General features: G+C 38.8%; 1 protein-coding gene across 10 annotated transcripts in view; it reads right to left on the minus strand.

Moving 5' to 3' along the window:
• Window positions 1-6087: 6087 nt before the first annotated feature.
• LOC146314052 (kinesin-like protein KIF13B) overlaps window positions 6088-12120 on the minus strand; it is a 54216-nt gene continuing 48183 nt past the window's right edge. For all 10 annotated transcript variants that reach the window (XM_084737517.1, XM_084737520.1, XM_084737524.1 and 7 more), the window contains 2 exons: window positions 8201-9725; window positions 6088-7387 (listed from right to left, as the gene is read on the minus strand). In XM_084737517.1, coding sequence (XP_084593643.1) covers window positions 7137-7387; window positions 8201-9725 — 1776 coding nt within the window. In that variant the 3' untranslated portion in view covers window positions 6088-7136. The remainder of the gene's footprint in view (window positions 7388-8200; window positions 9726-12120) is intronic.

A 12120-nucleotide genomic window follows, 5' to 3' on the forward strand; every position in this document is an offset into this window, starting at 1 on the left:
TTATTATAATCAGCTTTGTTTTAAAATTAGCCTTTTATGAAAATGTAGGGCCTCTGAAGTTGTGTTCTGTCAACTCAATCAGATTTTTACAAAAATATATTCTAATCAGGCATAAAAAGGGTTAGCTATACCCTAAGGACCCGTCTCACGTCCTGGTTAATACAAATATGGGAAAACTGCTGAAACACTGGTAAACTTTATTTTATTTGACAGATTCATTAAATAACAAGTCTAAAGCTAAATAAGAATGATGGTTTAAAAATGTATATTTTGATTAGCATTTAGAGAACTTTTAGCAACTTTAAAAAATAAAATTGCTGCTCACCACGACTAAGCTGTGAAGTGAAAAAAATAATATTTTCTCAACCCTGTCGATTTTCCATCTGACAGAGTTGACGTCTAATCTGGCAAGTTGTCCTTAGAAACAGTTTGGAAAAGGGCAGGGACTTTCACAAACACCTGGCAGGTGATTGGATGAACCATCAGTCTATCACATCTAACACGGGCTAACTTAAACCAATGGGATCAAAGCTTCCATGGACAATTCTGGGTGTCATCACACCTAAAACCACGCCCCAAGCTGCCAGTAGGATGCTGATTGGCTGCATCTCACACTGGTGCAGACAGAAACAGAAAACTTGAAGACTAGCAAGGTTCAATAGCCAAGAGTTTGATCTTTTAAAATATACTTTTTCCAGCATAATTGAAGAGAAAAAATCAAAATCCCCTCAAAATACAGTTTTGTCCCAGTTCTCAAGAATGGCTGATCGTCTTCTCATTCCTCAGCGGAGTGGGTTTTGTTTTCCTACTGTTGAGCTGCTGTTGGACGAAAACCTTGAAAAAGTCATTTAAAAAAGAAGTAGCCTTAATTTCATACACCTTTTACTTTTTGCAGTATACAGCAGGTTTTGACGTTTTTTCCCTGGCATCAAGGAAAAAACAACTTTTTAGTATGCATATAAAATGTCAGAATTAATGTCCAGTCCAGCAGCAGCAGTGGTTTTCGTTCTCTCACCCGCATTTCCCTCTGTTTTTAGCCCAAACAGTGACTGGATAAACAATCATTTTGCCTTGGTATTTAGCTTCCCAGTGACAATATCGTTAAGTACTCGAGGCTATGAGAATCAGTTTAGGGTCAATGTGATAATCAAGCAAACTTAAGCTATGTAATAAGGGGAATATTTGTGCTTTGTTTTTAAATGTCATCCATGCCAAAGGAAAAAGATGCTTGGAGCAAAAAGCTAAGAGGCTAAGCTAATCTGAAAAAGGTGTTCGCGTTCATCCAAAGCGATTTCTACTACTAACTCCTCCGGGGTACGTAGGTTGTTTTCTCACGCTCAGTGAAGCTTCTCGAGCCAGTGTGGGCGTGACACTACAGCAGGCCTGTGTCAGTAAAGATAGGTATTAGCAGCCAGATATATAACGATAAAAATACCCCTAAGCTATTTACTACTTGTTCTGTGACGCTGCCTCTTTATAATAGCCTAAAGAATGTGCTTTCAGAAGACTTTTTTAATATCAGTGGTATCAAATTAGATGAAATCCACACTGGAAATGGTTTAGAATATCAGAACGTCTGAGGCAATGTTTTGCTTTTATTTCATCTATATAGCCTCAAAGGTAAAAGCACCACTTTGAAGGGAATCAAAGACATTTAAAGCGGTGATGTTGGAAATTATTTTCCTTCTTTTTTTCCTTTTTCTTTTTTTTTTTGCCTCAGGTGGAACTTTTCCAAAACCATCTTTGACTGAAGATCATCAAAATGTCACAAGCAGAGACAAAGTGCTGCGTTTCTTAAAGGTATAGGTCCTGTTTCTTTGGGTGGACTAAGTGTCAAGTATTAGTGCTTATCTTCAAATTGGGCCTCTGGGTGAGAAAATTAAAATAATAGTAATTTTGGGGAAATATGCTTATTCACTTTTTTTTGTCAAGAGTTCCATTAGACGATTGATACCACTTTAATGCCTGTACGCTAAATATGAAGCTAACGCCAGGAGACATGACCAGTATAGCTCGGCCTAAAGGTAAAAAAAAATCTGCCTACTTACACCTCTAAAAGTCACTAATTAACTTGTTATATTTCATTTTTATTAAAGCCATACAAAAAATATTGACAGTGTTTTGGCACAGTAACTTCTTGTGCACTTTTTATACTTTTACAGGAGATAATGTGTTAATTAGTGAGCTTTTGGGTTTCTAGTAGAAAGATGTTTTCACCTTTGGTCAAGGCGAGCTGTTTTCTTCTAGGTGAAGCTAAGTGTCTCCTGGCTCTAACATCAGAATTAGCTTACAGACGTAACACCTGTAAAACCACGAACGGTCATTTTTACAATTCATTTACATACAAAAGGGTAATTTGTGAACCGTAGTGGCGTTGCTAGGTGGAATTTTTTTTTTGCTTTGGTGAGAGCCAGCTTCCTGCTTCCAGCGTCTAGGCCAAATGAAGCTAACAGTCTCCTGTTAGCTTGTTAGCTAGCTTACAGCCTGTAAAACCACAAAAGTGTAATATTTGCAGATAAATTTTTTTGTATGAATCATAAAAAGTGGTAATTTGTGAGTTGTAGAGGTGTTGTTGAGTAGATTTTTTTTTTTTTTTTTTTTTTAAAGGTTATTTTTTTGGCACTTTTGCCTTTATTGACAGTGACAGCTGAAGGTATGACAGGAAAGGGGGGTGAAGAGACAGGGGATGACATGCAGCAAATGAGCCGCAGGCGGGATTCGAACCAGCGGCCGCTGCAGAGGACTAACAGCCTCAATACATGGTGCGCACGCCCTACCGACTGAGCTATAGGGGCGCCCTAGATTTTTTTTTTTTAACTTTGGACATTGCTTGGCTAGGTGTGTTTTCACCAGCTTCCAGAGTCACTGCTAAACTAAGCTAATGTCTCCCGGCTCTTCACACTAAGCTAGCTTACAAAACGTAACACCTCTAAAACCACAAACTGGATTTTTACGGTATGGATTAAACATACAAAATAAAAGTGGTAATAAATAGTGAACAATGGAAGTGTTATTAGGTGGATTAGTTTTTTAACCTTAGACAAAACTTGGCTAACTGTTTCCTGCTAGTTCTAGTCTTAATGCTAAGCTACCTGACTCATTACTGTATCTTTATATTTAGCGTACAGCCATGAGAGTGGTATCAATCCTCTCATCTAACCCTCAGAAAGAAAGCTAATAAGCGTATTTTCCAAACTGTCAAACTGTTGCTTTGAGGGAACCCCTGCCTTCACGATGGTTTTGGAGAACTGGGAAAATATTCTACATAGCAGGATAAAACAAAGCAGTAAACCAGAAGCTTTTAGACAGAAACCTTCTGTAATTCCTCATGTTTAAATGGTCAGACGTTGACCTGATGTATAAATTAATCTGGTCTGTGGATCCTGCTTGTAGAATGACTCCCAGCCCTGGGCTCTAGTCTAGTAAAGCTCTATTTAAATCTATTGCTTCTGTGTGTACGAAGCTGCGAATACAGTGACTCAGTACTGGGACCTGTGTCTCAAAAAGAAAGGGTTGAAAGATAAAAACAATATGTATTTATACTCATTTTTTATGGTAATGTACAAAAAAAGAATGACATATGTTTTGAAATGAAACATGCTTTTATTGTTAAATTAATCATGCTTTTTAATTTCTCCTGACTTATTTTTCTGTCATCATTTAAACCATTTTTTTTTTAAATTCCTTTCATCCCTTATTTGACTGAACAACAGTCTCCCCCTGTTTGTGTCTAAGATAGTAAGCTATTTTGCGAAAGATGAATGATGATGCACCTTATTTTGACTGAGCTTAAAATGTAACCTTCCTCCCCCCCGAGCCTTCCTTTTAAATGGCAAACGTCCAATATATTATTATGGGGCTGGTGTGAAAAAAAAAAAAACATTTCAATACAGCTGCTTTACACACACCATATCATATTAAATCAAAGCCCCACTATGTACTGTTCTCTCCTTAAAGTAACGACAGGCCAAACTCCATAGTGAAATCTAGCATTTTATTGTTGACCTTGCAAACACAAGTGTCTAACTATCGACTATATATGTGGCAGAAACAAACCATTCAATTTAGCATAACTACAGTTACATTATCTGTTACTAGATACCGACACCATTAAGGTTTGTATGAAAATACAGTGCCAAGTTCTGTCCTGTTCCATTTCCATACTATTCAAGTTGTTAGAAACACAATTAAATTGTGTTTTGATAATGCAGTTAGGTGAAAAGTGTTTCATATCTGGAACTGTAAAAAACCACAAGTATTATTGAAAATGAGAGATGGAATCAAGGGGCTGTTTGGATACTGACACCCACAAGCCAGACCAAAAAACACATATCAATGGACCCTTCCTAGTCCTGCCCCTTTTTTCCGCTGTGCTCCAATAATAGTTAAGCAAACTTGCTAGCTGAACTTTGATAAACTTGCTTCTTTCCTGTACTTAGACAGGTTCGCCATTGTTGAAAAGAACACTAATTTTATAGATGGTTTAAGATGTTGCTAAAAGGACCACATTTTAAATAAGCTAATGTTTGCAAAAAACTAGCTAACCCCCCAGCTAATCTATATCAGTTGTTAGTTTATGTGGCTAAAAGTAACACATGTATTTACATTTTAAATTAGCTAATGTTAGCAAAACACTAGCTAATCTGCATCTGTCATTATCTGGCTAGTTACATCAAATAGCTAACGTTTGAAAAACTGTAACTACATCAGTTGTTTGCTAGCTAGTTAGATCTGAACAAGACCCCAGGTAACTACCTAGCTAATCTATAATATTTGTCAGTTAGCTAGTTTTACAAAAAGCTAATGTTATATATGTATATATATATATATATATATATATATATATATATATATATATATATATATATATATATATATATATATGTATAAACCCTGCTAACTATCTAGCTAATCTACATCGGTCATATAGTGTCACATGTAACTAGCTAGATAATGATCGATGTAGATTAGCTAACTAGCTAGCATTCTGCTACCATTAGCTAATCTTAGGTATGACTAAATGTTGCTTTTACATGTCCCCTGGCAACATCTTTTAACCATCTAATTTAAAAAAAAAAAAAAAAAAGGCTTTCTTTTCATCATAGACGAGCCTAACACGTTGGGTACAGGAAAGGAGAACGTTGAAGGTTCTGCAAAAAGAGCTAGCAGGGTCTATTATGAGGTGAACTATTCCTTAAAGACTTTAGACTGATAGGTCCAAAGAGGAGCTTATACAAATGTTTAAGAACTGGCTCACACTTTTCAGTTGCCAAGCATTTGAAATTAGCAGGCAAACTCTTTTGTATTTGAAGGATTTTTTCTCTGGAGTTTGGTGTGACGTTCTCGCCCCATACAAAGAATTATTGTATGTTAGACGTAATGAAATAAGTGTGAGGAAGGAAAAGACTACAAAGAGTGCATTCAGAGATTATTCTCTCACTTAAGACACTTTGAAATGAATTGCCTTAGTGTTTGAGAGATGCCATGGCCCAATTAGCAAGTTTTAATCCAGCAGTATTTTTATGTGAGCGTTCAAGCCTGACAGAAATGTTTATGGGATGGAAGAAAAGAACCCTCAGGTGCTCAAGAAGTAAAAGATTTCTGTGCTTTTTCCAAGAGAAAAACTGGAAAATCTGAATCACAGACTGAAACCTGAAACAGGCTCTCCCCCCCACCCGATGTCGTGGTGTACTCCAGTGGTAGTGCTTACTCTGAAGGGGTGTCCTCTCGTGGTGTGTCAGGGTCAAACATGTCTACATGTCCTTCAGTGTCCCCAGTGAAAACACCATCCACTTCATCCCAATATAGCTCCGAAAAAGAGGACTGAATGCTGTTGTATCAATCTCAAATCTAGTTATGTTCAGAATTACTGTATTGCCCATTTCAGAATTTAGTGCCTTTTTTGGACAGTAGACTGTTCTGTAATTAAGATGTAGTATATATACATTTTTTTGTACAGTTTCTTTGTTCATTTTTTTAACTTGTGTTTATTTTAGTATGATATATATAATGTACAAGAGAATAAAGCTATATCAAACAGACTTTCTGGGTTTACCATCTTGTTGATTACAAAAATTCATCACACAGTTTGATGACAGCAGAAGGAAATTTATTGAACAATATAAAAAGTTGATTTTGCTTTTCATCATCAATAACATTGACATTAATGTTTAAATAAATAAGCAGTCAAAAAGATCAACTTGAATGCACAAGTAAAAAATGTCAGACAAAAATTAATACTAAATGCGTTAATCCCTCAAGTATCCTTATTACATAGAAAATCAACATGTTCCCATACACGCACGCAGTTTATTCAAAACTTGCTAGTGATAAAAAAAAAAATACTCAAGGTCACACCTTTAAAATAACTCACTTCCAATCAATCTCAACACACTTGCCGACAACGCCGATTAAAAAATGTTGCTAAATTTCAGTAGAGTTTGTCCGAAAAGGGAGTGCAAGTTTTTGTCCCCTAAAACAGTAGAAATACACATTCAAGAGCTAAAACGCGCTCCAGTTAAAACAGTTTTTACCCTACCAGCAGCACAGAATCTGGTCATGCATCATTAAGGCACATTTTTGCTGAGTAGTAGTCGTAAGATTTCAAGGCACAATAATAAAAGATCAGCTTCCGATCAAACAATACCAAAAGGTACAAGATTTACGACACTTGGAGGTCTATCCAAACATGCAGCCGCATAACAGATTGAGAACAGTAGAAATAAGCACATCAAGTTGTTGTGCAATCAAAATGAGACATCCACCATTTAAAAATTACAAATTATTATTTGCATCCACATACCGAAACACATTCACATTCTGATAAAACATTCAATATTTTTATGTTTCAAAATACTAAGTACGTTAGGGAGGGATACAGTCCTTTAACAGATGATGACAGATGAACATCTGATAAATGAGACTGTTCCCTCCCCCGACAGAGGAGAATGGAGTGACTCATCGTGTGTCGGCCTCAACTTACAGTAAAGGAGCAGATACAGTGAAGCCTGTAGTAGATCTGCCCAAATAAAACACTTGTTGTCACTCTTTCTGGAAACTCAACCTATAATCACATCACCCAGCTGCTGCGTGTGGGTGTCCAGCAATTAGCCAGTTAGCAGATGCTACTGATCCTCTCAAGTGTTCCACGACTTGCGGTTCTCTCCTCTGCTGCGGCCTGCTGACGCCCCGCCGCCTTCGCCTTTGGCCAGGGCAGTGAGGGCTGCCAGGTTCGGGCTGGATCCAGACAGGTTGGCGCTACGGCGCTTTTGCTGTTGGCGACGGCGTTTGGTGCCACCCCTGTTCACCCTGTCTGGTCTTACCAGCACGCCATAACCGGGGTTACAGTGGAAGTAGTGCTTGCCACCCACTGAACCGTCATTTTTTCCTGGAGAAAGGCACAGAAAAGTTTGTTTGAGATTCTAAATGGTAATAGAGCTATCCGGGGATGCCAAGATTAATGGGCTGCCAATCGTTATTGGACAATATTCAGTAAAAATGTGTGATGAGGAGATCATGATGAATGCTTTCTGATTGCCAATCTTGGAAACTGATTAAGGTCACAAGAAACTTGAGGCAGTACTCAGCTGAGTCGGTGTCATTGTCACATGCTAATTAGCTAATTAGGTGCCTTGAGTTGCCCAAACGTGAACATAGAATGAATTCAAAACAAGCTATCGAGACTTGTTGGCGAAAAAACAAAGGTAGTAAGTCAGTAATGTTGCAGAAATACAAAACTTCTACCAAAAAGTATAAAGTACAAAGATTTTTACCATGTTCCAGTCAGGACTGGCTGAGTCACCTGTGGCACTTAGTGGTAAATTTTGGTATTACTGGTCAAGTTTAGCTTAATATCAAACTGTCCTACAATCCTGCTATACTAGCTGCTATAAGAAAACAAAAAATGGTTGTATCGGCTGTTTACTAACCAATATGATTGGCAGCAAAACACTTGATCAGGGCATCCCTAGACTCAGAAGTCAAAATGTAACTGGTGTAAGTTTGTTAGTGGCAATTTTTGGTGCCATTAAAGCAACTATTCTGCCTTTAGATATCCCCAGATGACTGGTAAGCAGCAAGATAACCAATCGTGTGGTATCGCAAGACTAGGACATCTCTAGAACTAACTATAATTCATGTGAAGAATACGTTAAGGTCATATGCATTTAATAGCAACAAGTTTGGGTATTTTTCTTCTCACCTGCTGGTACCTCCAGTTCCACTCCCACCCAGGTACCCTTTGCAAAATCTGTGGGTCCAACATAACGGACAGTGCCGCTCTTATTGGTCCCCACAGTCACGAACTCCCCTTCTTTCAACCAGTCAGGAAGAATGGCAGTAGCAGCTGCATCTCCCTCTTCAGAGTCTGAGATAATTTCGAGGGTTTCCATTGGCACAGAGAGGTTAAGTTCCGCCCCTGGGCTGCTGGCCTGCCCCCCCTGCATTGGCATATCCTCCTCCTCACCCAAAATTTGTTGAAAGGACTTGAGGTCTGAAGTCTTCACTTTCTGGATTTTGAAGGGGTTTGCTGCTGAGGTATCAGGTTTGGAAGGCTGAACACTGGACAGGGAAGGATCTGGAGTGGCAGTGGATTTCATAGATTCATTGGCAGGTTGGACATCTGTGGTTGAGGGTGGAGTCGGGATGGAGATGCCATCTGTGTTTGAGACCTCAGAAGGGGCCTGTTCCTTGGATGATGCTAGAGGAACCAGATCTACAGATGAGGAAGAAGCTGGAACCAAGACTGCAGACACAACTGGGAGGTTTGGAGCTGAATCTTGAGCACTTTCCATGGTTGGTTGGTCTTGTCCGAGCTGCTGTGGCTCAGGGACTATGGTTTCAGAACTAACCTGACCTTCTGAGGTCGACTGTGTTTCATTGTGGAGCGACAGTTCGTGCTGCTGTGCCTCAGGAATGATAGTTTCAGTATGATCTTCCTGTGCAGATGGTTGTGTTTCGTAATGGTGTGCCATTTCAGGCTGCTGTGGCTGAGGGACGACAGTCTCAGACAGACCTTCTTGTCCCGATGGTTGTGTTTCATCGTGGAGTGACAGTTCAGCTTCTGTTTTGTCTGTGGCAGCGAGCTCAAGTTCTTCTGTTAGAGGGCTTTCTGATTTTATGAGGTCTATTTGTGAAACTTCTGTCTGTTTGGTTTCATTCTCTTGTACTAACGATAAATCTTTAAGTGGCTCCAAACTGTCTGATTGTTCAGATCCACTATAGTCAGTTGTTGAGTCTTGCTTTTGTTTGGTCTGGCTTGATAAGTCTGAAGACTCTCCTTGCTCCTCCAACTGGACTGATGGAGACTGATTTAGTTCTTGTTGATTCAGATTCGAATCTGACAGACTATCATCTGGTTTAGACGGTGGGGAGTCAGTCTTATCTTCAGCTGCCTGATCGTGCAAAACAGGCAATGATTCCTGTGGCTCTGATCGGTCCTCAAGAGAAGATTCAGGATAGGTCACTTTATTGTCCTCTTCCTCTTCGTCTGGCACAGCCTCAAAGCCGTCGGCTCTGCTGCCGGATGACGGAGGCAAGTCCCAGCTCAGTGTGTAGACCTCTGACAGCGTTGCTGTAGATATGCTAGTCGAGATGTATCCGCTTGATGCTTCGCTCACTGGACTGGGGGTGGAGTCCTCTGTCTCTGGGATGATTGGGGGTGGGAGCGGCACAGTTCTGGGGCTCTCTGTTTGGAGGCTGGGAGGAATGATTTCTTCAATCGGAACCTATGAGGGAAGCAGTGGCAACAGTGGTATTTGTGAAATTGCAATAAAAGTCTGAATGCCTGAAATATCAGTTTCCAAAATCTTAATTCTAACAGGACTCTAAGGACTCGTGTATCTTTCATAGTTTTTTGGGTTAGGGCGAAATTGTTCTCTGCAAGACCAAAACTGGTTTCATTATGCTGTCTCAAGGAAGTATTTCCTCTGTACTACTAGTTTCAATTGATTATCTGATTAGAGTAAGTTTCAACCTGCACCTGAAGTTTTGGCCATATGGGTTTTACAAAAACAAGCTGTGAAGACAACACTGTCATCACCCTGTAAAGGTGAGAGGGAGATCTCTTTAGTAAACAGTGTGGTTGGTAAACGTTTTAATCTCTGAGGGAAATATTTGGCTCTCTAGCTGCTAAATGTTGACTATGTTCACAAGCTTGCACTTCCACCGCAGGAAGTTTCTTGAGGGACTAGAAACATTTTGAAGAACTCAGTGTGTTTCCATCACAGGTACCGGGCTCTAAATTACCCTCAAATTTATAACTGCTGAAAAGAGTTCCAAGGACATTATTTTACACCCCAAAAATTCCCTGCTAGGGCAAGTAGAGCTCACTGCAGAGCCAAATTTGACTTAGTTCAGCTCCACCTCTGGACAGAGTGAGGTTCCACCTGAAGAGTGAGATTGGGTAGGGTTAGGTTAAGACTAACAAAGAAAGCCAGTCCCTGTTGTCAAACTGGCCTTAGGGTGCATCTGGACCCTAGCTTCATTGGCTCTGCAGTGAGCGTCCTCTCTGCTCAAGGGACAATACTTTCCAAAGGTACAGGAACTTTGGGGGTGGGGCTTGCAGCACTGAACAATTGTGATTGGTTGAGTACTTTGCAGCATTTTATTTTAGCCACTACTTTCAAAAATCATAAGTGTCTTTGCTTGGTTTTAGAGGCTGCATTACAATTAAGTGATGTAATTTTCTGAACTTACTGACTGTTCTAGCTGTTCTACTATTTGCCTTTACCCACTTAGTCATTATATCCACATTACTAATGATTATCAAAAATATTATTGTGTTGATACTTAATCAAAGCAGTCATAGCTACAATATTGTCACAGTAATGAGGTATTTGGTCAAAAATATTGTGATAGTTGATTCTGTCCACATCACCAAGCCCTAATTACAAGTGATCTAGTTCACATTACACACAGTCCACAGTCAGTCAGTGTATCACACTGTGTATATAAAAATATTGATTTGAGCGGCTTTCAAGAGATCTCTTCAAATCTGTAAAGACAACATAATGCGTATGTACACTGGGAGTCTAATTAATGCAACTTAGTGGCTGGTCTTGTTTGTTACCAACTGTCTACCAGTTATTGCATAATAAAACACATAAGACACAAGAGAGAAGTTGCAGACAGAAACATAAAAGCACAGAAATAACTGCTTCAGTGGCCCCCACCAACCCAACAACCCCCTCCTATAATCCAAAAACCACATCTAGACATACTAAATAAGATTACAATAAAATTGTAATTAAAAACAGTAGAATTATACTGTTTATTTTGTTATTTCTTTAACAAAAGTCCAATAAACTGCCAGGCTAGTGTGGTTTCTGTACCATTCATTTTTACAACAGATAGCTGCAGAATAACATTGTTGAGAAAAGTGTTTGTACGGTTGTGATTCAATGGTTCCTGCTTGGAAAATCTGCCTTTTCCAAGATGACAAATGCACCCAAAAAGTAAGATAGTTTATATGTATTAGTGTATGTCTCTGCATTCCAGAGATGGGAAGTAACTAAGTACACATACTGTGTAATACAAATACTGTACTTAAGTAGATTTTTCAGGTATCTGTACTTCAGTTTTAATGTGAAACGAAAACAGTGCAAAAAGACATTACGAGATGAAAACAACGCAAAAGGTGTAGCAAGATGAAAACGATGTAACACAACAAAAACAAAGTAACAACATGTAACAAGACAAAAATACATAAACGACATAAGACGAAAACGACGTAGCAATTCATTACAAAACAAAAATACATAAAAGACAAACGACGAAGACGAAAACAACATAACAATACAAAAGAGGACAAAAAATATGTAAAAGACATCAGATGAAGATGACGCAACACAACAAAAACAAAGTAACAACATGTAACAAGACAAAAATACATAAACGACATAAGACGAAAACAACGTAACAATACATACGAAAACAAAAAACACGTAAACGACAAAAGACAAAAATGACGTAAGCATACATAACAGGACAAAAATAAAGCAAAAGATGTAATGTCCTTCAGACTTTTTAGTTTTATACTTTGACCACATTTCAGAGCCTGTACTTTTTTACTTTTATTTGAGCTGAGAACTTGAATCAGTACTTCAGCCTCTTTTTATACCA

The sequence above is a fragment of the Lutjanus erythropterus genome, chromosome 15 (assembly GCF_056507025.1).
Source record: "Lutjanus erythropterus isolate fLutEry1 chromosome 15, fLutEry1.hap2, whole genome shotgun sequence".
Classification (NCBI taxonomy): domain Eukaryota; kingdom Metazoa; phylum Chordata; class Actinopteri; order Lutjaniformes; family Lutjanidae; genus Lutjanus; species Lutjanus erythropterus.